Here is a 27,800-nt window from a genome sequence, read left to right as displayed (position 1 = left end):
CTTCCCGAACCAGGGCGTGAACCCTTGTCTGCTGCATTGGTAGGTGGCTTCTGAATCACTGCGCCACCAGGGAAGTCCCGGCAGGTGGATTCTTAACCGCTGCGCCACCAGGGAAGTCCTACAATAGTCTTTAAAGCTGCATGAATATTTTCACATTGTGGGGATTTGTGAGTCTTTGTGTGCAAGGCTATAAAAATATCTGGTTAACCCAACTTGCTTTATATTTAAGAGTATTGGTAATTCATGAGGGTGAAACTGCAATTCCTGAGAGGAATTAATTTCAACCTGGTAGAAAATTATTGAAGGTTAGGGTGTTAGAAAGACATCTCTTGTGATAATAAATAAAATATTTTATTTCCTGTTTTTTTTAATAATTGTTTTTGCCTTTAAGGTGTAATATGGTTGACTCCTTTGTTGCATTTTCATAGTTCAAGGAGCAAATCCATTTTTTCTTTTGTTGAGGTCGTTTTCAGGTTACTCAGTCCTCTACAGTTGGAGAAATATTTTCCATATTCTTCCCTATTTAAAAAGACTTTTTAAAAACTTGCTCAGGGTTGTGTATCTTTTCATATAAATTACTATAAACAGGACAGCAAAGGATGACAGAATTAAATGAAATTTTTAGAAATTATGAAGCTCATTAGTGTAAGGCTCTCAGGAGTGAAGATACTGCAGAAAATGTGTGTAAGAAATGTAGTTGTAATCCTGTATTCTGTGATTCGTTTTTATTTCTGTTTTGTCCATGCTAGACTATAAATTTTCTGACCCTTGGTTTCCTGAGTGTTTCAAGCTTTGAAAAAGATGGTATCCTGTAGTATGAGGTGACCCATGTTTCTTATATTGGTAATTCATATATCACATAATTCACAACTTTAAATAGCATGTACCATTGTAGAATTATTTTAGATTATTTAGTAGTTTACAGGAAAAAAGTAGAAAAATGCTTCAGTTACTGTGTAGCAAATACATTTTCATGAATTTATCTGTCTTTTCTTAGTGTAATGATTAGATCAGAGCGCATGTACAATTTTTAAGATTTTTAATAAGTGTTCCTAAAGAGTCTTCCAGAAAGTATGAATCATTTTACTTTCATACTTTGCTATCATTTAGTCTTCTATATTTTCCTGTAGAAGTTTTATATTTAACATTTAAGTTATGACCCATTTTTAGTTACTCTTTGTGTTATGGTACAAGGTGTCCATGCTAAGTTCCTTTGGGGGGTGCATGCATATTCAGTTGCTCCAGCACTGTTTGTTGAAAAGACTATCCTTTCTCCATTGCATTGCTTTTGTGCCTTTGTCAAATCAGTTGGTCATATATGTGTGGCTCTATTCTGGCCTTTCTGTTCTGTTCCATTGATCCACTTGTCGCTCTTTTCACCATCAACACACTTTGGATTATTTTAGCTTTCTAATACTTCTTGAAATCAAGTAATGTTAGCCCTCCAAGTTTGATTTCTCTTTGTTAGAGTTGTTTTGGCTATTCTAGATCTTATGCATTTTTATATAAATTTTAGAATCAGCTTGTCAGTTTTTACAAAAAGTCTGCTGGGATTTTGATTGGGATTGCATTAAATCCGTTGATCAATTTGGGGGAGAATTGACATCTTCACAATACTGACTCTTCTAATCCTTGAACACATGGGTCACTGGTTTCTTCCTTTTTATTGTTGAGTAGTATCCCTTTGTGTGGATGTATCACAATTTGTCTACTCATCTGTCGATGGATATTTCAGTTGTTTGCAGTTTTTAGCTATTACAGACAAAGTTGCTTTGAACAGTTGGTGCAGGTCTTTGTACAGACATACATTTCTTCTTGGTTTGTACTGGCATGGCCTTATCATATGGTCTGGATATTTTTAGCCTTTTAGGAAACTGCAACTGTTTGCCAAAGTGATTGTACCATTTTACATTCTAATCTGCAGTGTAGGGGAGTTCTGGTTTCCTCACATCATTGCCAACACTTCATAAGGTAAGTCTTTTTAATTTTAGGCCTCCTAATAGGTATGTAGCAGTTATTGTAAATTTTACCTTCTTGTGTCCTGGGTATTTTTATGCTATTGTAAATCTTCCTGAGCCTTGTTCTGTGATGCACTTAGGTTACTTGGAAACAGTTTGGTCTTTTTGGTTGTTGCGTTTATGACTTAATGTACATTTGTTAAGTGAATACAGAGCAGTCAGTGCTCAGTCTAGGGCTTTAATTGTTCCCCATTACTTAGGCAAGACCTTTCTGTGTACTCTACCCAATACACCATGAATTATGAGTTTTACCAGTGTGGTTGCTTGCAAACAAGCACTGTTCATGGCCCCGTGTGAGCACTGGGCACTGTTCCCGCTGATTCTTTCCCTGTTTTATGGCAGTTTCCTCACATGCATTCACTGATGGGTGCTGTGCTCGAGGATCACCATCTGTGATCTCCAGGTTTTCTCACGCCGGTACTCTGGTACTCTTATCTTTTGAACTCTAGTTGCCTTGGTCTCCCTGGTCTCTCACCTTCGTCTCCTCACCTCTGGGAGTCTGCCAGGCTCTGCCTCAGTTTCCCCTCCTTCACTGTTGCCTGGAAACTCTGCCACGGCAATAAGTAAGGGCCAGTGTTAGGGCTCACCTTGTTTGTTTTCTGTCTCTCAGGGATCACTGTTCTTCATTGCCTGATGTGCCCGTGGCCTGATGCTTCATGTATTTTTTTCTGCTTTTAAACTTACTTATTACGTTTTGATTTTGGGGAGTAAATTTGTAGAAACCAAAATTTGTAAATTTTGGTTGTTTCATACGGGAGGGTAGATCTGATCCCTATTACATTGTCTAGAAGGAGAAATCCTAATCCTTTTAAAAAATATCTAAAAATCAAGGTATAAAATACAGTGTAATAGGTAAAGTGTGCAGGTCAAGAGATTTTCACAGATGTATACATTTCTATTACTACCACTCAGATTAAGATAGAAAAACTTTCTAATACCTCAGCAGATTCCTTTGTGCCCATTAGTACCCTCTTCCTCCCCCCTCCCCAGATAACCACTGCTCTGATGTCTACTACCACCTGTTAGTTTTGCCTGGTTTCTGACTTCATCTCAGTGGAGTTACCTATAGTATTTACCCTTTTGCCTGACTTTTTTCACTCAGCACCGTGTCTGTGGGATCCGTCTATGTTATTGCTTGTATCACTTATTCTTTTTTCTGGCCCAGCAGTATTTATTCTCCTGTTGATGGACATTCAAATGGTTTCCAGTTTGGGCTCCTGTGAATAAAACTGCTGAGAACATTCTTTTGGTATACGTAAGCTCTCATTCCTCTTGGATAAATACGAAGGATTGGGAATTGTTGGTTTATGGGGTGGGTATAAATATACTTCAGTAGAATATTGCAAACAGGTTTCCACAGTGGTTGACCAATTTTCACTTCCTCTGTCAATTTATGTGAATTCTAGTTGGGCTATATTCTTTGCTTTTAAAAAAATATTTATTTATTTTATTTGTTTATTCGGCTGCGTTGGGTCCTAGTTGCAGCACACAGGATCTTTTGTTGTGGCGCATGGGCTTAGTTGCCCTGCGGCATGTGGGATCCTAGTTTCCCGGCCAGGGCTCGAACCCAGGTCCCCTGCATTGGAAGGCGGATTCTCAACCACTGGACCACCAGGGAAGTCTCAGGCTATATTCTTTTCTTTAAAATAAATTTATTTATTTATTTACTTTGGCGGTGTTGGGTCTTCGTTGCTGCGCGCGGGCTTTCTCTAGTTGTGGAGAGCGGGGGCCGCTCTTTTTTTTTCCCCTGGGAATGGGGTGTAGTTGTGGGGGAAGTAGGTAAAACATATGGCAGGGCAGATCATTAGAAGATTTATAAACCATGAGACTCTTTATTAATCAAAGCAAGAGAAATGAGTTGCACTGTGGGAAAATGCTGGCTGCTGTGTCTGTAACGAATGGGAGAAGGGTGGTGGTCTTGTGGTGCCGGAAAATTTGGTTGCTTGTAAATCGTTTTGTTTCTTAAGTTTTAAAATTGATAGCAAATGGAAAAATGCATGGTGGCATGTTAAGGCTGCATAAAATTCCAGATGGACTTTGAATATATTATAAGATTGGGCAGCCTTTGCCAGATGCAGTGTTCTTTGAATAAATAAATGTAAAGCAGAAATAGCTTAAATTTCTGATGGGATCCTAACTTGCTATATAACAACTTATGAGTCATTGTATCTCACAATGTGAAGATAAAATTTCTGTGACAGGTTTCTTAAACCCAATAAAGTAAAAAAAACCTTGCTTTAGCCAGTTCTTGTTTTTCTTTTCAAGTTAGACTTTGAGTTAATATTTCTTTTGCATAAGTCAGTTTTTCCTGAATATCTTTCAGGGTGTCTGTGGTGAAAATTTTCTTGATAATATTAAGCTGTCATTTAATTGTCTTTCTGATTCTCTCAGGAGTATATAGCAGAGTTTTTCCAGGCTGTATGACATGTGATGACTTCATCACTCATGATAATGCATTGTGTGCTTGTGATTTCCAGTATTTTCAAAATTTATTTGTTTTAATTTCTAACACAATATTGGTAGATGTGTTACCAATGTAAACAAAACTTCTTTGAAATCCTTGGTAGAATTGAAGAATATAAGGGGTCCTGAGACTAAAAAGCTTGAGAGTTGCTGGCATAGGTGTTCTGCCATAAAAATGTTTTAAAATTAGTGCTTTATAATAAGGATTCTTAACTGAGGCTTACCTGGTGTGACTGTACCCTAGAATTTTTAAATCAGTATTTCCAGGGGTGGGGTCTGGATATCTGTTTTTGGTTGTTTATAAAAAGTGAAAGCAAATTTTTAATTTGTTTTAATTTTAACATGACTTGCTTTCTTAATTAGGAACCGTTGTGTTAGGAGATAAGATTTGTTTTCCAAATGTAAAAGAAAATTATATGAATTCATTAAAAAATAGTAATAGCAGTTTTTAAAATTTAGCACTGTGTTAGGCACTGTGCTAAGCAAATTATGTGCATTATCTTAATTCTCACAATAACCTTATAAGGGAGAAATTATGTCCACATTTTACAGATGACGAAACTGAGGATTACAGAGAGTAAATAATTTTGTCTCCAACCAGGAAGGGGTGGAACTAGACTTTGATTTCAAGTGTGACTCTGAAGCCTGGTATCCCATCCACCCTGTGTTAGATCTGGGAAGAATTGTGGAAAGCACTGGGATGAGATGTGACAGAGCCCTTGAACAGTAACCTTTTGATGGTTACTCTTTGCGGTGTTTTATGTCATAACTCTGAGAGTCTGTCCTCGCAGCAGCTGATTTGAGTGTTACTGATAAATTTTACCTGGTCTGCTGTGAACATTTCTTTTTTTTTTTTTTTTTTTTTAAAAGACATGCCTAGTTGTTGTTGTTTTTTTTTAAAAATTAATTTATTATTTATTTTTGGCTGTGTTGGGTCTTCATTTCTGTGCGAGGGCTTTCTCCAGTTGGGGCGAGCGGGGGCCACTCCTCATCGCGGTGCGCGGGCCTCTCACTATCGCGGCCTCTCGTTGCTGAGCACAGGCTCCAGACGCGCAGGCTCAGTAGTTGTGGCACATGGGCTTAGTTGCTCCACAGCACGTGGGATCTTCCCAGACCAGGGCTCAAACCCGTGTCCCCTGCATTGGCAGGCAGATTCTCAACCACTGTGCCACCAGGGAAGCCCTGAACATTTCTTGAGGTTCCATCTCTTTTACCCCATGAGAAAATCAGCATTGATACAAAGATAAATGACCCATCTTTGTTCTCAAGGGACTCTGAATCAGATGACTGTTGCACAAAGCATACTGTGACAAGTAAGTACCTTAAGCTTATGTGGGTGCTGCTTTATAGCAAAGAGGAGGGGACGCCTCCACCTGGAGGTTGGTGAAAGTCTCATGGATTAGGTACCAGAACCTCAGAGACTCCTTTCAACTTTACATGTGATCTTCTTACTTCTATTAACTTTTCATCCACTCCAGTATTCTCCCTGTTTTATCTCATGCATTTCTTTATAGAAGCAGTCAACTCTTGGTGCTTACCTGTTTTTGATCTCCCAAAATGGGCCACTTTTCTATTTTGTTCCCTTCCTTATTTAATCTTCAAACCCAAAATTTAGTTGTGTATTTATAATTACGTATATTTATTTGTATATATTTTGGAAATTAATGTTATACAGAATGCCAGTTGAAATTAATATTTTGGCAAGATGATACAAAGATATGGAGAGAAGGAAGACATAGGTAAATAAATTATTATCGGGACTTCCCTGGTGGTGCAGTGGTTAAGAATCCGCCTGCCAATGCAAGGGACACGGGTTTGAGCCCTGGTCTGGGAAGATCCCACATGCCGCGGAGCAGCTGAGCCCGTGTGCCACAACTACTGAGCCTGCGCTCTAGAGCCTGCGAGCCACAACTACTGAGCCCACGTGCCACAACTACTGAAGCCTGTGCGCCTAGAGCCCGTGCTCCGCAACAAGAGAAGCCACTGCAGTGAGAAGCCGGCACACTGCAATGAAAGAGTAGCCCCCGCTCGCCACAACTACAGAAAGCCCACGCACAGCAACGAAGACCCAACACAGCCAAAAAATAAATAAATAAATAAAAATGATCAACTATGTTGGTTGTCTCATTAAGGAAAAAGCCAGTTTAACGTGGATTAAAGTTTAGTTACAGTTTTCCTTCTCTTGAGTCCTATTCACTTTTTATTTATTTATTTATTTATTTATTTATTTATTTATTTATTTATTTATTTATTTTGGCTGTGTTGGGTCTTCGTTTCTGTGCGAGGGCTTCCTCTAGTTGCGGCAAGCGGGGGCCACTCTTCATCGCGGTGCACGGGTCTCTCACTATCACAGCCTCTCTTGTTGCGGAGCACAGGCTCCAGACGCGCAGGCTCAGTAATTGTGGCTCACGGGCCCAGTTGCTCCGTGGCATGTGGGATCTTCCCAGACCAGGGCTCGAACCCGTGTCCCCTGCGTTGGCAGGCAGACTCTCAACCACTGCGCCACCAGGGAAGCCCCCTATTCACTTTTTATTTTGAGGTATTTTTAGGAAGCAGAAAAGAGAGAATAATGTGCTAATTATGAACCTACCAACCAACTTTGTCCTCCCTTATTGTGACATACATATTTGCTTCAGATTCTTTTAGTGCTGTGTGCATCCCTTCCCAACTCCATTGCTTTCCTGGTTTCCCCATAGGTGAATTGCTGTCTTAACTTTAGTGTGCGGTTATTTTTTTCCGTTCGTGTATTTATACTTTTGTTACATATGTATGTATTTAGAGCATTGTTTTTGCATTTTAAAAAATGGTGTTTTACATATGTGTCCTTCTACAGATTGCTTTCTCGCTCAATATCAAGTTTTTGTGATCTGTCCATGTTGATATGTGGATTCACTCATTAACTTTTAGCTATTGAGTAGAATCCCATTCCATGACTATGCTGAAATTTACCCATTGTTCTTTTGACTTTTTGCATTTCATTTGCACCCTCCCCCACCTTTTTTAAGGTTTAGCTTGTTCTCTTTTTGATGTAATTCACATGCCATATATAACTTACCACTTTAAAAGGTGTACAATTCAGTGGGTTTTAGTATGTTCACAAATTTATGCAACTATAACTATTATTTGATTCCAGGACATTTTTATCACTCCAAAAAGAAACCCCGTACCCATTAGCAGTCCCTGTATTTCCCCCCACTAATCCTCTGGCAACCACCAAGCTACTTCCTATCTCTGTGGATTTGTCTATTCTGTATTTTTCATATAAATGGCATCCTATAATATGTGACCTTTTGTGTCTTTCACTTTTGTAATATTTCATTTAGTATGGGGTTGGCCAGAAAGTTCCTTTGTTCGAACTAATACAATGTCTCAAGGTTCATCCACGTTGTAGCATGAATCAGCACTTCATTCCTCTTTATGGCTAAATGATAAATATCCCATTGTATGGATATACTACATTTATTTATCCATTTATCAGACGTTTGGGTTGCTTCCACTTTTTGGCAGTTATGAATAATGCTGTATAAACATTCATGTACAAGTTTTGTATTGACATGTTTTCTGTTCTCGTGGGTATATACCTAGGAATGGAATTGCTTGGTTACATGGTAACTCTGTTCAGCAATTTGAGGAACTGTTGAACTGTTTTACAATGCAGCTGCACCATCTGACATTTCTACTGATAATGTACAAAGATTACAATTTCTCCACATTTTTGCTTGTTATCTTTTTGATTATAGTCATTCTGGTCAATGTGAAATATGTCATGGTAGTTTTTAATTAATTAATTTTTAATTAAAAAAATTATTTCATTTATTTTTATTTTTGGCTGTGTTGGGTCTTTGCTGCTGCGTGTGGGCTTTCTCTAGTTGCGGTGAGCAGGGGCTACTCTTCGTCGCAGTGCGTGGGCTTCTCATTGTGGTGGCTTCTCTTTTTGCGGAGAACGGGTTCTAGGCACGTGGGCTTCAGTAGTTGGGGCATATGGGCTCTAGAGCACAGGCTCAGTAGTTGTGGCGCATGGGCTGTGGCACATGGGCTTTGTTACTCCACAGCATGTGGGATCTTCCCTCCTCAGGGCTCGAACCCGTGTCCCCTGCGTAGGCAGGCGGATTCTTAACCTCTGCGCCACCAGGGAAGTCCTCTCATGGTATTTTTGATTTGCATTTCCCTAGTGACTAATGATGTTGAACATCTTTTCATGTACTAATTGGCTCTTTGTATATCTTTTGGAGAAATGTATTCAGATCCTTTGCCAATTATTTAATTGGGCTGTCTTTTTTTTTTTGTGAATGGTTTTTTAAAAATTTATTTATTTTGATTTATTTTGCTTTTGGCTGCGTTGGGTCTTTGTTGCTGCGCGCGGGCTTTCTCTGGTTGTGGCGAGCAGGGGCTACTCTTCCTTGTGGTGCACGGGCTTCTCACTGTGGTGGCTTCTCTTGTTGCGGAGCACGGGCTCTAGGTGCGCAGGCTTCAGTAGTTGCAGCAAGTGGGCTCAGTAGTTGTGGCTCACGGGCTCCAGAGCGCAGGCTCAGTAGTTGTGGCACATGGGCTTAGTTGCTCCACAGCACGTGGGATCTTCCCAGACCAGGGCTCAAACCTGTGTCCCCTGCATTGGCAGGCGAATTCTTAACCACTGCGCCACCAGGGAAGCCCTGGGTTGTCTTTTTATTGTTTTAAGAGTTCTTTATGGGCTTCCCTGGTGGCGCAGTGGTTGAGAATGTGCCTGCCAATGCAGGGGACACAGGTTCGAGCCCTGGTCTGGGAAGATCCCACATGCCGCGGAGCAACTAGGCCCGTGAGCCACAACTGCTGAGCCTGCGCGTCTGGAGCCTGTGCTCCGCAACAAGAGAGGCCGCGATAGTGAGAGGCCCGCGCACCGCGATGAAGAGTGGCCCCCACTTGCCGCAACTAGAGAAAGCCCTCGCACAGAAACGAAGACCCAACACAGCCATAAATAAATAAATAAATAAATAAATAAATAATAATTAAAGGTGCTAATAATTAAAAAAAAAAGAGTTCTTTATATATTCTGGATACTAGAACCTTATGAGTTACATGATTTGCAAACATTTTCTCCCATTCTATGGGTTGTCTCTTTGCTTTCTTCAGAGTACCGTTTTTTTTTTTTTTAAACACGATTTTTTAAATTTTATTTTATTTTAATTAATTAATTAATTTATATTTTTGGCTGTGTTGGGTCTTCGTTTCTGTGCGAGGACTTTCTCCAGTTGCAGCAAGCGGGAGCCACTCCTCATCGCGGTGCGCGGGCCTCTCACTATCGCGGCCTCTCGTTGCTGAGCACAGGCTCCAGACGCGCAGGCTCAGTAGTTGTGGCTCACGGGCCTAGTTGCTCCGCGGCATGTGGGATCTTCCCAGACCAGGGCTCGAACCCGTGTCCCCTGCCTTGGCAGGCAGATTCTCAACCACTGTGCCACCGGGGAAGCCCCAGAGTACCTTTTTACGCACAAAAATTTTAATACTAATTCTAATTTACCTGTTTTTTCTTTGGTTGCTTGTGATTTATTTAGGGTGCCATAGTGAAGAAACTATTGCCTAGTCTAAGGTCATGAAAATTTACACTTGTGTTTTATTCTAAGTGTTTTATAAAAGTTTTAGGTCTTACGTTTAGGTCTTTGATCCATTTTGAATTAATTTTTGTATGTGGTGTGAGGGTCCAGCTTTATTCATTGTATGTGGATGTCCAGTTGTTCTCAGCACCATTTGTAGAAAAGACTATTCATTTCCCCAGTGAATTGTCTTGGCATCCTTATCCAAAATCATTTAACATAAATGTACGGGCTTATTTCTGGACTCCCAGTTATATTCTAATTAATCTATGCCTATCCTTTTGCCAGTACCACAGTCTTGGTTGTTGTAGCTTTGAAGAATGCTTTGAAATCTGGAAGTGTGAGTACTCTTTTTTTTTTTTTTTAAGTGTGAGTACTCTTAAATTTGTTCTTTTTCAAATTATTTTGGCTATTCTGGGTTGCTTACATGTCCATATGAATTTTAGGATTAGTTTGCTAATTTTTGTGAAAAAGACAGTTGGAATTTTGGTAGGGGTTGCATTGAATCTGTTGATCAATTTAGGCAGTACTGCCATCTTAACAATATTAAATCTTCCAATCTGTGAACATAGTTTTCCCATTTACTTAAGTCTTCTTTAATTTCTTTTTTTTAAAATTTTATTTTATTAAAAATTATTTTTATTTTTATTTTTGGTGGTGTTGGGTCTTTGTTGCTGCACGCGGGCTTTCTCTACTTGCGGCGAGAGGGAGCTACTCATTGTGGTGGCTTCTCTTGTTGTGGAGCACGGGCTCTAGGTGTGCGGGCTTCAGTAGTTGTGGCGTGAGGGCTCTAGAGCGCAGGCTCAGTAGTTGCGGCGCACAGGCTTAGCTGCTGCGCGGCATGTAGGATCTTCCCCGACCAGGGCTTGAACCTGTGTCCCCTGCATTGGCAGGCCGATTCTTAACCACTGTGCCACCAGGGAAGCCCGGTGATTTTTGATGATAGTTCTATTCTTTTAAATTTTTCATTGTCTAAATGCCAGTTTTTGCCATTGTGGTTAATGTTTTTAGGATGTTAATGGCATGGGAATCATTTCTTGTTCAGAAGCCAATAGAAATTTATACAAATATGTAAATGAAATTTAACTTGTAAATTTGAAAAAATGAGTTTCAGATGCTGTTTTGGTGATTTCTGTGTTTGGTTAGATTGAACTTGAGAGATTTTATTCCTTTTCACCCAGTATCAAGAGAATGTACAAGAAAATAAGATTTGCTGTTGTTACCATTATTTTTAGAGCTTGTTGCTGTTTTAGCTCTATAGGGTACACGTTAGAATTCAGTTAGCTGTGTTTTATGGAACAACAATTTATCAAATCCTAATTAGGTAAAGAGTATAATTTTGTATGTGATATTTGCTGGTGCTAATAGTGCCAATGCAGCAATAACTTCATTGATTTCCACTGGTGAGATGTTATTAGACTTGCAAGTAAATGGCTCTTTTAGTGCTTCATTTCTCTTTGAGTAGTTCATTATAAAGAACAATCAAAGAATTTTAAATCACATTATTCTGTTTTTGAGTTAGGTGGGTCTTTTTCTAAATCAGTTTCTAATTTTTACACGTTCATTTTCAATTCAGAGTTTTAAAAGTTTGAAGGTAGAAAAGATTTGATACTTAGCCTATTAATTGCCCTCATACAACTCAGAAGAACTACAACTAGGGGGTCACATATGATAAAATCTCTTGTGGTCCTGGGTCCGTACGTAAGAAATTTATAAGAAAGAATTGTGAGGAACAGAAATGTGTTGCTGTGTGCGTGTGTGTGTGTGTGTGTGTGTTTTGTCACTGTCCAAAAATTAAGGCTCTGAGGCCTAACCTTGGGCTTTACTTCCTGTGTGAGAATCCAGTCACCCCCCTCCCTGACTCTGAGTTCTTAATACTCCTGCTATTCCCATAGCTACACAGTCTGTTCTGGTCTGGTCCAGGTAAGGCTGCAGAGGATCTGTGAGCCTCTACAGGTACTATATTTTAAAATTTTTATATCTAAAATTATTTGGAATTATATCTGTAAATGACATCTAATAATTTTTTTCTTTAAAAAGAATATTAAATACAGCATTAAAAAAAAATCTCAGGCAAAACTTTGTCTCCCCTTTCCATCCTTTTCTTCCAACCCTGTTTCCCAGAGGCAAACACTTTGAATTATTTCTTCTTAGTAGCAACTTTTTTGCTCACTGATTGCCTCCAGCACCTTGATTAGTGCCTGTTTTTGGTGCCTAATACAGTTGACCCTTGAGCAGTGCAGGGGTTAGGGACACCAACGCCCTGCACAGTTGAAAATCTTCATAAAACTTTTGACTCTCCTCAAAACTTAACTGATAGCCTACTGTTGACTGGAAGCCTTATGCGTAACATAAACAGTTGATTAACACATATTTTGTATGTCATACAGAATATATACTGTATTCTTAAAGTAAGCCAGAGAAAAGAAAATGTTAGGAAAATCACAAGGAAGAGAAAATACACTTACAGTACTATGCTGTATTTATTGATACCATAAGTTTGTTATCTGATTATAAGATGAATCGCCTGTCAGTACCTACATCAGTATTGTCTTATACAGTACAAAACACTGTAGATGTTATGTGTGTTACTAACACTAGACATCAAAAAGGAAAAAAAAAAATGTGAAAAAGAAGTTCATGTTTATTTACAGGTATAGTGATCCATGCATTGATAATGAAGAATCAGCAATATGATTTTTTTTAATAAATTTTATTTATTTATTTATTTATTTATTTTTGGCTGTGTTGGGTCTTTGTTGTTGCACGCGGGCGTTCTCTAGTTGCGGTGAGTGGGGGCTACTCCACGTTGCGGTGCACGGGCTTCTCATTGCGGTGGCTACTCTTGTTGTGGAGCACGGGCTCTAGGCGCGCGGGCTTCAGTAGTTGTGGCACGTGGGCTCAGTAGTGTGGCTCGCAGGCTCTAGAGCACAGGCTCAGTAGTTGTGGCACACGGGCTCAGTTGCTCTGCGGCATGTGGGATCTTCTAGGACCAGGGCTCGAACCCGTGTCCCCTGAATTGGCACGCGGATTCTTAACCACTGCGCCACCAAGGAAGCCCAGCAATATGATTCTTTATGGTAGCCTAGTGTAATTGATATGATTGCTTCACAGTAGCCTAGCTTATATGATAATGAATGAATCATTTAAAAATTTTTATGGCATAGAGTGTTACAGTTATATTCATAATACACTATTGGAAACATTGATACAATTAAAAAAAAAACCCACCTACCTGTGATAATATGCTGATAAGCAGTTTTTCCAGTTACTAGAGAGAGAGGCAATATAATATAGTGAATGGTAATTAATTCTTTGAAAGGAAAGTTATGAAACAGTAAGAAAACTAACACAGTAGTTTTTATTAAATATCATTCACCTTATGCCTATATAAGGATAGACTAGTATCCACATGTTTTATGAATTCATGACATACCTTTTTTTTTAATAAACATTTAAGTGAAAAATCCCTTTTTAAAAAAATTTATTTTATTTATTTATTTTTGGCTGCGTTGGGTCTTCGTTGCTGCACGTGGGCTTTCTCTAGTTGTGGCAAGCGGGGGCTACTCTTTCTTGCGGTGCGTGGGCTTCTCATTGTGGAGGCTTCTCTTGTTGCAGAGCATGGGCTTTAGGCACGCGGGCTTGAGTAGTTGTAGCTCACGGGCACTAGAGCACAGGCTCAGTAGTTGTGGTGCACAGGCTTAGTTGCTCCGCGGCATGTGGAATCTTCCCGGACCAGAGATTGAACCCGTGTTCCCTGCATTGGCAGGTGGATTCTTAACCACTGTGCCACCAGGGAAGTCCCAACATACCTTTTCCTTAATTTTTTTGATATTTCTAAGCTACATGGTTCATCTGTGAATTTTTTGTCTTTTTTTTTTTTTTTTTGGCCGCGTAGCATGTGGGATCTCAGTTCCCTGACCAGAGTTCGAACCCGCGCCCCCTCCATTGGAAGCGCAGAGTCTTAACTACTGGACTGGCAGGGAAGTCCGCATTTGTGAATTTTTTCAAATTGTTGCAAACCTCCAAAAAATTTTCCAGTGTACTGTATTTATTGAAAAAATACACATATAAGTGGACCCGTGCAGTTCAAACTCATATTGTTCAAGGGTGAACTGTAAATCTTGGTTGAATGAATGCAAGAAGTTTGTCCTTACTCTCTTTTCAGACTTGATAGTTTACTATGCAATTCTAGGTTGAATGCCATTTTTCCTCTTGGATGGCATTGCTGTGCTGTCTTTGCACACAGTGTTGCTGTTCATCTGTGATTCCACTCGGATTCTGGTTTCTTTGCTTGTGCCTACACTTCTTTCCTGTAAATGGTTGCAATCTTCTCATGCTGTCACTTAAAAAAAAAGTTAAGTATGACAGGAATTCAATTGGGACACTCAGTCTCACTGGACACTTAGTAAGGGGAAATTTTCTTGAATCATCTCTTTGATAGGTCTTCCCTCATCCCCCCCCACCCCCAAACAAACAAACAAAGAGGTAAAAGAATCTGTTTTCTCTATTCTTTCTGGAACTTTTGTTAGTGGGATGTTGGACCGCATGCATTCTTCTTTAATATTTTAATCTTTTGGTTTTCAGTTATCTCTTTGTTTTAATTTCTAGGAGATTTCATTAGCATTATCCTCTAATCCTTCTATTAGTTTTTTATTTGTGTTATCAAATTTGAAATGTGTTATACTATTTGTTTCTGATTGTACTCTTTTTAACTGGAGTGTTCTGGGATTAAGTTATTGTGTTATAGATAGACTTTCAACCCCTTCCTCCTGCTTTTTTGCTCTCACCCTACTTTCTTTCTCATAATACTTGGTAGCTTCAAGGGATAAGTCAGTACACGCCCTGTGCCCGCCTTCTCCGTGGCATCCCTCTCTGTATGCACATAGATTGTCACTTCCTTCTCTTGACTACGTGTATACTTTTCCTTTTTTTTAAAATCTACTTTCCATCTTTTTTTGTTGTTGTTGAAAATCTTTCTTCCATTGTTGCTTCATTTTTTATTGTCATTGAAATGTTAATACATTTTCATTGATATTTTGGTGTAGTTTCATGGGGGAAGAGGAGATAGATGCATATGTTCCATCTGCCATCTTAAAATTGGAGTTCTTCCTTTGAGGCCTGGCTAACTTAATTTTATGGTTGTAATTCAAATGACAAGTTAAATGTGTAAATTTAAAATCAATTCGTTTGAAAAAAATATTGAATGAAAGGCTGATTCAATCTATCTTAATAACCAAATAGGTAATGTACTTTGTAATAATGCATTTTTTGAATTTTATTTGTGTAGAAGAAATTGAGGAAGAATCAGAAACAACAATTGAGGCTGACCTGACCGATAAACAGAAACATCAGTTGAAACATAGGGAGCTCTTTTTGTCACGCCAGTACGAATCTCTGCCTGCAACACATATCAGGTAAGAACTTTTTAGAATTTGATCTGAAGTACTCAGTAATATTGTGACAATAGGGAAAAACAAACAAACAAACTAAAACAACCTTTTTGAAGCATTTTCCAAACTCTCCCCGACAATCTTGCTCAAATTAGTTCACTAAAGGCTTCATTATGTAATCTTATCTTGGAAATTTATAGTGTATATTAGCATTTTAAAGCCCTGCAAATGTTCTGCAGTAAAGTAACCATGTTAGCTTTGTTTTAATCCAGACTTTTCCAATTTATTTAAGTATGTATTAGCATCTTGCAGAACAGTGTCCAGCAGATAGCATTTTAGGAAATGCTGGTCTTCTCCAGATTCCTAGAAAATAATACAGTCATTGGAGTCCAAGAACTAGAACCCAAGATCTGGTTCCCAGGCACTTGTCTCTTGACCTTGTAGGATACAAGGCTTTTGATTGATTGATTGATTTTTGAGGTCCTCTGGGATGAAAACTTTATATTCTTTATTACTCACTCACTTGCATCTGATCTGTGCAATGATGGGATGTAAAAGTGAAATCCAGTCCCTGGTTTGTAGCTTTGGGAGAATGGTGGTGGTCTTTTTGATCCGGTAGTGGTAAGATTTAAGCATAGATACAATTGAGCTCTTTCTGAGTGCTGTCTGTAATAGGTGCATGTTGGAGGTATAACAAAATGTTTGAACTCAAAAACCTCAGAAGGAGTTGGCATTTACTCAGCCTTCGAGAGATTGGGGGGCATGTTTCAGGTAAAGGGAACAGGTAAGCATGGGTGTGTGCAGGGAACAGCCTGTGTCCAGGATGCAGTGTTTTTGTCCCCTAACGTTAAAGGAATTCCTTCAACTGTTGTTCACAGTCTTTACTTCTTTTATTCAACTCTTCAGTAGTTATTATTGTCTTAAAAACTGTTTATATGTGGAAATAAAACGTATTAACTGTTTATTTAAAAAAAATTGGCCCCTCTTCTTTAGCTCTGAATGTTGGTATTGTATCTAAGTCTGTCTTTTTTGGGCTCAGACATGTTTGGAGACTTCCTGAAGCTCCAGTCTGGTCTTTGTAACACAAACACACATGCCCCAACTCCCCAGACCTTTGTGTATTCTTATACTTCTCTTTTCAGAAATGGACACAGAGATCTTCTAAGGCAAGAAGTGTATCACAAAGATACCAGAATCCCCTTTCTCCAAATCTTTTCAGAGATAACTTGGTCCTCCTCAGTAGTTAACATCATATCATTGCTTTATTTAGGTTTTTTAGGGGACACTGTGTTTATCTTGTATTTATTTTTTGTTTCAGAATTGCCTTTAGTAGTATAAAATTGAAAGTAAATGTCCATTAGTAGGGAATTGGTTAAATGAATTATGATACAACAACTACAACAGAATATTAGATTTCTGTTGTTATAGAAAAATTCTATTGTATATTGATAACTAGAAAATAATCAAATTCAAGAAAGTATGTAAAAATGGGGACACTGTGTTTAGATTGGCTGGAGTTAGTATGTTCTGTGTGACTTAGGTCCTGTGTTAGAAAAGATAATCAGGCCAGATAATGTGGGAATAGTATTCAACCTAAAAATAGGGGTATTTCAAGAAATAGGAAAGTAAGTTAATTTTTGCTCAGAGAGATGAAACATGCAAACATATTTTGTAATTGTTTTAAAGATATAGGTAACTAATAAATGCTGAAGAGCCATATGCATTTATCACTTAATTGGAAGAAGCTAGAATATAAAGATTCATTTTAAGCTCAAGAAGTTATGTGGCCAGTCATAAGACTCTTGCCAGAACAAGAATCTGACAAATGGTTTTAAAAATGTATCCAAAACACGCAAGTATATTTTTAATTTACCCTCCTGATAGCTTGGAATCTGTTTATAAGTAATGTTGGTTTCCTTTAACAGATTGCTTGGAATGGAAAAACTAGTGAAGTATTTTTCATGTGTCATAAGGACTGAGAGAATATATTGAAATGTAATTATCAAGACACCCCTTTGTTGAACATAGAAATTATATAGAATATACGATCATTCAGTCATGTTGAACACATCTCCTGAGTATATTCTCAATTAGGGAGCTTGCTAACTGCTTGATAAATAAGACAGCGTTCCCCAGCTTGTAAACTTAAGGAGTTTACCTGGTGGCAATTCTTTTGAATTACGAGGAAGAGATATAGACATTTGAAGCATTTGTTTTTTTAATTTTTTTGTTCTCCAAGTTGAGAGGGAGTAGCGTGGAGCCATATTTTCTCATTTATGGCACTCATTTTCAAACAGCTGAATGGATTTAGGGGCAGTCTCCAGCCAAAGCACAAAGCTGTGCTAACCAGCCCTCATGCTGATGTAGCACAAGTGCACGTTGGCGTGATCTTGACATTTTGCTAATGTTGAAGTCATGCCCTATTTATCTGTGCTTTAACAGGAGAAAATTACTGAAGTCCCATTGTTCTTTGGCAGCAAAGAGGGGTAATTTGATGAATACTGGTTTTTTATTCTTAGGGGCATTATTTATTTATTTATTTATTTATTTATTTATTTATTTAATTTATGGCTGTGTTGGGTCTTCGTTTCTGTGCGAGGACTTTCTCTAGTTGCGGTAAGTGGGGGCCACTCTTCATCGCGGTGCGCGGGCCTCTCACTGTCGCAGCTTCTCTTGTTGCGGAGCACAGGCTCCAGACGCGCAGGCTCAGTAATTGTGGCTCACGGGCCTAGTTGCTCCGCGGCATGTGGGAATCTTCCCAGACCAGGGCTCGAACCCGTGTCCCCTGCATTGGCAGGCAGATTCTCAACCACTGCGCCACCAGGGAAGCCCTTAGGGGCATTATTAAGTGCCCAGAATTTCCTTGGTGCTGTATGGAACAGAGGAGAAAACCTGACTGAGGCATTCCTGAGGTCCTTTGTAGTTTGTGAGCTATAATACTAACTGGGTGCTACAAGCTTCCCAAAGTGGCAGGGAGGCAACTCTTCCTTCCTTCTGATTTCATTGGAAGAGAATGAATAGGACCAGGACTTTTCTGGGTAGAGTTAGTGATTCACCTCTCTCTTGTTGAGGATTTGTTTGTATCTGTCTTGTTAGGATAGATAGGATTTGAACATGAGAATTCCTTTGGAACACTTTTTGGGGTGAAGGGGAGAGACAGCATGCTTCTTGCACAGTGCCTTAGGTCATTAATAATAGATTATATGCTGCGTGGGATATAAAGCACTATAAAATTTATTGTTATGCCAGCTGCTAGACTTGTCACTGTGTGTGTGTGTGTGTGTGTGTGTGTGTGTGTGTGTGTGTGTGTGTAGAATACTGTGTTCAGTTATATAGAGCCCATGTTTATTGAACTTGGCTTTTAAAAATTCTAACATTTATTGAACCTTTATGATAGGTGTTATTTCAATTGCTTTACATGTATTTTATTTGATCTTCCCAATGACTTTGTAATGTAGGTCCTGTTATTATCCTCATTTTACAGATGAGGAAACTGAAACACAAAAAGGTTAAATAACTTTTCAGTCTCACGGCTTTTAAATGGCAGATTCAGATCTTGAACTCAGATCATGTGGCTGCAAATATACAATATTATGATATATACATGACTCTAAGTGTTAAAAAACATCAGAGACAGAAAGACAGCTATTTAGAAGCTTGTTGAATAGATAGGCTCTTTGATTTTCTATTTTTTTCACATAATTTTTCTATTTACTCAAGTCAAATGGGCAGAACTAAATTAAAAACTGAGTCAAGCATACAAACTATACTATTTTACAGTGTTAGAGATATAAATAGCGACTGGGAACTGCCTACTTGATTGGGTGCTTAAGTTTATGGATGTGTCTTATATATGGTCCAATGCCATTTTTCCTTCATCTTGAACACACAAAGCTTGGCTTTTTAAAAGCTGCTAGTTACAGCATTGTATGTGTAGTGATTAATACCTCTTCCCTGCCTCTGGTGTAGCTAGTTAGTCGTATTTAAACAGAGCCCATCTTTTCCCGCTTGCCAACCTTGGGATCTGGATTACAGCCTTGGAAGTTATGCTTCATTGTGTCTTAAAAGCATTTCCTTAGGTACCTCTTGATTAGTGGCCTCAGTGTGTCCTATAGTAAGGGCTTTTGGACTGGATGATTTGATCTCCAAGTCTTGTTGCAAGGAGTGAGTGGTGATAGAGAAACCATTATATCCATGTCGTTAGACCTGGCCCTTGCTCAGAGCATCACTGGTGAGCGTCCTGTCTACCTCATTATTTCACCTCAAGAAAGTCCAAAGAAGCTCTTCCAGAACCTAAATTTAGTGTCAGTAGTAGAATAGGTCTTGAAGACCTAGGAGCACATAGTGTTCAAGCAGTCTCTTAATGGCAGTATGCTTCAGAGAAAGCCTTACGTTCTTTTCCTCTTAAACAGTTTTTAGGTTAGGATTCCAGAGTATGAACATCATCATCACCATAATCACCATTATTGCTTCATAGAAGACTGGCTGCAACCACAGTTTGTCGTGAACTTTTCTTGGTTTAAGTGATGCCATGTTGCTTCTACATTGTCTCCTGCCCTCCAAAATGAAGAGCTTTCTTAATTCAGTTGAAAAAGTATCTTTAGTGGCTGTTAGAAATCTTGGGTTTTATATATAATTTCATAGGTTCTTCATATATGTAATTTTTAGATTCTTCAAGTCAGACATCATCTTAGAGTGTGAGATTCTAGAAGCTCCTTAGTATGTCCTGTTTCTCCTTTTTCCTGCCTGCTGTGGAGCACAGTACTCAATGGCCACTTAGACTTTGAAGCTTGCATAGTTTCCATTTTTTAAATTTTTGTTTGTTAAGGAAATAAAAGTCATCAACAGATAGTAGAATAATCTCCTCTCAAATACTGCTGACCTTAAATGAAGTTTTAGATTGTGTGCCTTTCTCTTTTCATGAAAATTAAAGATTGATACATGGAATCACAGGTTGCTTAGGACTCTGAGGGAGAGTGACTCAGAGTCAACATCAAGCGTTTACATGGAGGGCTAAGCAGAGGATAGGAAATCTGTTTTCTGTACATATTATTTGTCACCAAACAAAATGAATTTATAAACCATATATAGCAACCATGAGAAAGGGAGAAACGGAAAAGTTTCTAGCCAACAAGAGGTATTTGGGGGATGGAATACTGAAGTTCTTGTCTTAACACTCAGTGTTGATGAGGGTGGGGAAATAGATAACTCTTCTATATTCGAATGTTAATATAATCAGAGAAATCAAACTTTAATGTGTGAATATCCTTTGACCCAGCAATTCCACTTTTTTGATTTTATCTAACAGAGGTTCTCATGTAAGTGTGTAGAAATATATATACTGATATGTTTATTGCAGAATTGTTTTGTTTTATTTTTTTAGTTAAAGATCTTTTTGCAAATAAATGAGGTCATTTTCATTCATAAATATGAGTCAGCATCACAAATGTAAGTAGGAACTTGGTATTTGATAGATTTCAGGATTGCACTACTATCAGAAAATGCAAGCAACTTTCATATTTATGCTTTTCTGTATTTCTACTTTGTCTGAAATGAAAACACATTAGATATATAATGGAAAAGGTATTATTTAAAAGTTTGTACATTTGGACATTAGAGAGGGAAAATGCCGTTTTGCATCCGTTTTAATCCCCTGCCTTGCGTGACAACCTGGCTGGTTTTGATGAAGACAGAATAGATGGGAATCTACTAAAAACTAAACTCCTCTTTATTCTCCCTTCCCCAGTAGTAGTAAAGTACAATAGAAACATTAGCTACTGTTACCATTTGATAGCAGACCTGTTTCTAATTTAAGGGTACATTTTCCAAATGTTTTTGTTGCAAAATGCTGTTTCCTTCAAGAATTATTCTGTCGGTTTATATTCCCACCACAGTATATTATGAATATGCCCATTTTGCTGTTTCCTCAACATCACTGCATATTAAAATTTAAAAGTAAACTTTTATTGTTTATTTTATGATAATGGAAGAATTATAATTTATTGTTGAAATGGGAAAAACACACAAAAAAGACACACACACCCCTGTAATCCCTCCACCCAGCAGCACTGACATTTTGGTGTATCTTCAGTGCATTTTCATTCCTAATCTTATGTGCATTCTTTGGATTTGGGCTGCACATTGTTGGAGTTTACTCAGAATGGCAGAGGAGCTACATTCCTTGTGTGCAGCTTCCTCTCGTTAAGCAGTGCTTAGTCTTCAGTGCTGCTATTGTCATCTTTGCTCTTTCTAGGTTGGTTGGTTTGTTTTTAAATATGTGAGAAATTTGGTAGGAAAATGAATGATGGAACAGCAGGAGGAGGGGAGGAGGACAGTTAAATAAAGGCTGGAAAAATTCCATTCTTGAGACATTAATAGACATGCCTGATAGGTTTGATATATATGAAGGAGCAGAATGAATCTAGAGTAAGAATACTTTGGGGAACTCCCTGGCAGTCCAGTGGTTAGGACTCGATGGTTTCACTGCGGGGGGATGGGGTGGGGGAGGGGGACGGCACAGGACTTAAGACCCCGCAAGCTGCAAAAAACAAACAAACAAACCAAAAACCAAAAAAAGAATACTTTGTTACTCAGAAAGAGTGCTCATTCAAAAACCAATCCAAGTGTCACGATCTTATAATGGGCAGAGATTTCTTAATTAAGATCATGAAGATATTCTTCTATGTTTTCTTGAAGTTTCCACCTTTTATATTTAGGTCTGTTTTATGCATATGGTGTGAAGAGAGGTCAGTTAGAAAATTAAGTTTAAAAAGGTACTATTTACAGTATCATCAAACAATATCAAACACCTAGGAATAAATCTAAAGAAAGACGTCTAGGGCTTCACTGGTGGCGCAGTGGTTAAGAGTCCGCCTGCCAATACAGGGGACACGGGTTCGAGCCCTGGTCCGGGAAGATCCCATATGCTGCGGAGCAACTAAGCCCATGTGCCACAACTACTGAGCCTGCGCTCTAGAGCCCGCGAGCCACAACTACTGAGCCCACGCACCACAGCTACTGAAGCCCACGCGCCTAGAGCCCATGCTTCGCAACAAGAGAAGCCACTGCAGTGAGAAGCCAGTGCACCTCACCAAAGAGTAGCCCCCGCTCGCCACAACTAGAGAATGCCCGTGCGCAGCAACAAAGACCCAACGCAGCCAAAAATAAGATAAAAATAAATTTAAAAAAATAAAAGATGTCTAAAAAAAGGGAAAGATGTGTAAAAACTCCACACAGAAATTACAGAGTATTGCTAAAGGAATTAAAGATTAAGTAAATAAATGACAATAAGTCTGTTTTTCCCAAATTGATCCAAAGATTCAATGTAATTCCAAAGAAAAGCTTAGCAGAGTTGTGTGTGTATGTGTGTGTGTGTGTGTCTGTGTATGTGTATGTGTGTATAAATTGAGAAGCTGAGTCCAAAATCTCTGGGAATCGAAAGGACCAAGAACATTTCAAAACATGTTTCGTGTACTTCTGGATGTCCCCATAGACCCATTCAAGAGGGCCTTTGTGAGATCAAAACTAGTCTCATAACAACAGTAAGATGTTATCTGCCTTTTCTCTGTGTTGATTTTGCAAAAGCAAAATCATGTGCAAAAGCAATGGTGGGTAAACTGCTGGCACCAAGTCAGCAGGAATCACGGCAGTGTCACCAAACTCTGCTATAGTCGTCACTGTATTGTATGCATTTGCAATTAAAAAGAAAAGAAAAAAAAGACAAGTTCCACTTAAGAATGTTCTTGGCAAAACAGTACAATTTATTAATTTTAATAAGTCTCATGCCTTTTTTTAAAAATTGAGGAAAAATTCACACAACAACATGTTAACCACTGTACAGTATACAGGGTACAATTCAGTGGCATTCAGTATAAAAAATTCAGTATACTGACAACATTGTGCAACCATCACTTCTCCCTTATTTCAAGAGATTACACATCTTCATTTTCCGATGTATGTAAGTCAAATCATTATGCTGTACCCCTTAAACTTATATGGTGCTGTATGTCAATTATACCTCAATAAAACTGGAAGAAAAAAAAGAGATTACACATCCTTTTAATGTTCCATGTGCTGAAATGGGAAGTATGCATAAATAATTTCTGCTGCATATGAAAGTGTGATGATAATTTTGAGAAAAAACTCATGGGCTTGTTTGAAATATGAGCTAAACTAGCTACCTTTTTCACGGAACACCATTTTTGCCTGAAATAACCACTGAGAGACGAACTGTGGTTATTGAGACATGAGTATTTGATGGATGTTCTTTGAAAATGAAGTAAACTAGTTACTCATGTGAAAATCTAGTTGTCTATTAAGCCAGACATTGAAGAGATTTGCAAAAATGTAAAATAACGCCACTGTTCTCGTTAATTTTTTGGGGGGAATATAGTAATTATTAATAACAAATATTTGCTAATATGTTTATTTTTATTTTAAATTAATTAATTGATGTTAAATTTTTAGTTTTAATTTCTATCATGGTAAATATTGATAGATGTAACCCACAAAGGCAAAAGTTCATTGAGGTTCTCAATAATTTTTAGGAACTTAAAGAGATCTTGAGACCAAAAAGTTTGAGAACCATTGATAAAGTCAGTCTTGAAGAACAAAAATGTTAGAGGTTTATATCATTCGATATTAAGACACTTGTATAGCTACAGTAATTAATGTAGGGTAGTACGGGTAAGTGGATTGTGAAATAAACCAGTGGAACAGAATAGAAAAGCCAGAACAGACCCGCATATATAGTACAACTTGATATTTGATGAAGGCGCCTTTACAGTGTAGTGGAGAAAGGTATATGGTGCCAAATCAGTTGGGTGGCCCTAGGGGAAAATAAATGAAGGCTTCCCTTTGTCTCTCCCTATCTCTACCCGCCCCCCACACCTCCGCTATTTTTTTGTTGATGCATTGAGGATTTTGTTTCTCACCGTTTGGATTTTGCTGATTGTATCCCCCTGTGTTCAACCATGTTCCCCTCTCCCTCATATTTCTTGTGAATTGGTAATAGAGGACGTGGTTTCCTTCATTCCTCCTGCCCTGCCTCCTTCCTCTGTGGGGAAGAGTGAAGTACAAGAGACAAAAACTTCTTCATAGGTGGTGGTGTACATTAGGAGGTATATAATCTCTCATTTCTGGATGTTACTGGCATTTATTTGATGCTTATTGCCTGGAGTTCCTTTAATCACAGTTGTTATAGAGTGGTGATATTCTAATTATACTGTTCTTCTTCATATACTAATTGGAAGGCTTCTGTGTTTTTTGGTTATGACTCTTAATTTTAGTTTTATGTTTTAGTGTGTAACAACTTACAGCAGAGGCTATCAACTTTATCAGACTCAACCTCTCTTTTACATATTTTTTAATACTTCCTATGCTATTCTGGAATGAAATTCATAGATAATTTTTACTACACATGTGATACACAGTTTGGCTTGGAATTTAATTTTGGGTTGAAGATGACTAACCCCATTGTCCTCAAACATCTATTGTCATTGAAAGTAGTTTTATATCACATAGATTCTCCATACTCTGCATATTACCTGTTTTTTCCAGCTTTTAAATCTTAGAATTCTCTAATCCATTGTATCCTGAAATTTCAGGGATGCCTCAATGGTGAGGATATTTGGTAGATCATTTTATTCTATTTTATTTATTTCTTTTTAAAGCTTAACGGTTAAAAAAAATATATTTATTCCTCCCTCCCTCCCTCCCTTCTTTCCTCCCTCCCTCCCCCCTTCCCTTCCCCCCTCCCTTCCCGAAGGCTTCTTAGTTGTGGCATGCTTGCAGGATCTAGTTCCCAGACTGGGGATCAAACCGGGGGGCCCCCTGCATTGGGAGCGCAGAGTCTTACCCACTAGACCACCAGGGAAGTCCGTGTTGAGGCCTTTTAAAAATCTTCAGAGAAAACCAATTTTTACAGATTTATGTTTATTGATAAATAAGTAGTAATGCTAAGTTTTAAGTATATAAGTAATAAAATAGAACTCCACTGTGGATTAGCAGTCTCTCTCCAGTTTGGCTACTAATGTTAAAGAAACTTACTTGGAATCTTTAAAACAAAATTCAAACAAAGGCAGTTTTCTTCCTGTACATTTCATTGTGCCAATATTTTTATTTTAAGATGTTAGATTTTTGCAGTTTTCTTCGTATCTGTAAACAAAATTTAAGTTAGCCAGAAGAGTGCTATTGAGACTATAAGTAGTGCTACTTAAGAGATGAATGTAACATAAAGATAGTTATTTACTTAGTATGCTTAGGCTCTTAGGATTGCTAAGAAGGAGGACTAGAAGAAGAACACAGAAACTGGAGAAAAATCATATCACAATTTAACATTTTAAAGTCTACATGTTTAGCACACTTTTTCTTGAATGTTGTGTTTATACTATGTAATCTTTCCTTTGAAATGATCAACCCTATGGGTTGAAGTGTTTTCTTCTCCAACTAAAATCATAATGCAGAAATGCATTGGGCTGTATCACAGGATAGCCTACATATTGTCTCGAGTACTGGTGTTCCACATGGTTGTGGAAAGAAATGCTTGTGAGATTTTCCTAGTAATCAAAACAATTTGTTTGTCATCCTGTCTTGGAGAAGAGGAGCTTCCTAATCCTAGCACCTTCTTTTGAACATTCTATTTTCTCCTAGTTATAAAAGGGAAAAGTGGCACCAAGAGAGGATTTTTTTTCCCCTTGAATTCCTCTTTGATAGTTTCTTTCATGTTTGTTACCAGATCTCCAGGATCATGGGTTAATAATAACTTGTTGCTTTGCTTCTTTCCACATGCCACAAACGGAAGGGGCTTTCCAAAACACTGCTTGTCATGTTTCTTCACAAAATCCATTGAGCTATCACATTAAGCTCAAACTTCTCTTCTTGGCTTTTCATTCTTCTGTCTTACCTACTCACACAGATGTTCCAGTTTCTGTTTTGTTTTGTTTCTTGGAGGCCTCCTTTAACTTCTGTTTGTAAACATCTGTTAAAGTAGTCATCGTATTAACAGCAGAAAATGTATCTTTGAATAGAAATATTTGAAAGTTTCTAGATTTCTTTTTGCCCTTTGTCCTCTTCCTCCTTTTTATAATCTAAAAATTCATAAAATTATATTTTTTTGCTTATATAGGCAGTCCTTAAATACTTATTACTAAGATACAGTTAAGAAAACCATGTTTCATCAGCTCTGTAGTGTTCTCAACCAGGGGCAATTTTGTTTCCCAAGGGACATTTGGCAAAGTCTGGACCGTTTTGGCTGTCACACCTGGGTGTGGGGCTGCTCCTGCCATCCAGTGGCTGTAGGCCAGGGCTGCTGCTAAATGTCCTGTGCACGTAGGACAGCCCCTGCAGCAAAGAACTACCTGGCGCAGAAGGTCAGTAATGCCAAGGTTGAGAAAACTTGATGTCGTGCCACCATAAATAATTATTGCTCCCTTGGTATGTATAATATTCGTGCAAATTTATGCACTTTATCTAATTAGGACCCCCCTTCACTTCAAATTTAAATTTCAATATTTTTTAAAGTCGTACGTATGTATTGGGTTGGCCAAAAAGTTCTTTTGGGCTGTTGGTAACCTGTCCGGGAAAACCCGAACGAACTTTTTTGCCAACCCAATATATAGCTGTCTGGTAATATCCAAGGCAGTCATGTGCCTGGTTTCCACCTTGCAATCATTTTCAACTTCTCTGACATTGACCTTGGCATTTATACTACTCTGATACTGCTACTGTTCATTTCTAAAAATTTTAGAAATCTCTTCACTTTCTCTTCTCCATTCCCTTTCCTTTGTATTTCCAGTATATCACAATTTTGTTTAACTTAATAATCAGTATTTGTATTTTATGAATGCATAAATATTCCTCACATAGTTCATTGTTGTACAATATTATGTTTTCCTTGGAGTTAATAATTGTTTTGCCTTTTCCTTTTGATTAGTCTTCTAAAATGTAAAAAATTTTAGTCCTTGCTTATCTGAAAATGTTTTTCACACTTGACTCATGATTTGTTTAGGCATATAATTCTGGTTTGGAAATAATTTCCCTCAGAATTTTGAATCTTTTCGTTTGACCTATCTTACATTGCTGCTGTTGAGAAATGTAAGCTTATGAAAGCATTTTGGATCTTTGAACTTCATTAATTTTTTAAAATTTGTTCATTGTATTCAGTGGATTAAATGCTGTATAAAACTGTTTGCTGAATTTCCAATCACAGAACCAGGCATGGTTCTTTACATGAAAAAATGCTCAGAATTCAGTTTGTGGCTAATATAAGACTCATAAGACCAATGACACAAATGCCCCTTTTTTTGTGGGGGGGGTCTTAAAAAAAAGAAGCGTTTTATTTTGGGATACTTTTAGATTTA

General features: G+C 38.2%; 1 protein-coding gene across 5 annotated transcripts in view; it reads left to right on the top strand.

Annotated features, from left to right (window-relative positions):
- The window catches only part of MTA3 (metastasis associated 1 family member 3), a 159,086-nt gene that overhangs the window by 33,968 nt on the left and 97,318 nt on the right, over window positions 1-27,800 (top strand). For all 5 annotated transcript variants that reach the window (XR_005022451.1, XM_036873680.1, XM_036873682.1 and 2 more), the window contains exon 4: window positions 15,339-15,465. Coding sequence is in view for 4 of the 5 variants with exons in the window: in XM_036873680.1 (XP_036729575.1) it covers window positions 15,339-15,465 (127 nt within the window). In the remaining variant the exon portion in view is untranslated. The remainder of the gene's footprint in view (window positions 1-15,338; window positions 15,466-27,800) is intronic.

The sequence above is a fragment of the Balaenoptera musculus genome, chromosome 13 (assembly GCF_009873245.2).
Source record: "Balaenoptera musculus isolate JJ_BM4_2016_0621 chromosome 13, mBalMus1.pri.v3, whole genome shotgun sequence".
NCBI lineage: Eukaryota > Metazoa > Chordata > Mammalia > Artiodactyla > Balaenopteridae > Balaenoptera > Balaenoptera musculus.
Note: the sequence above shows the minus strand (reverse complement) of the source record. Positions and strands in the feature narration are given on the sequence as shown.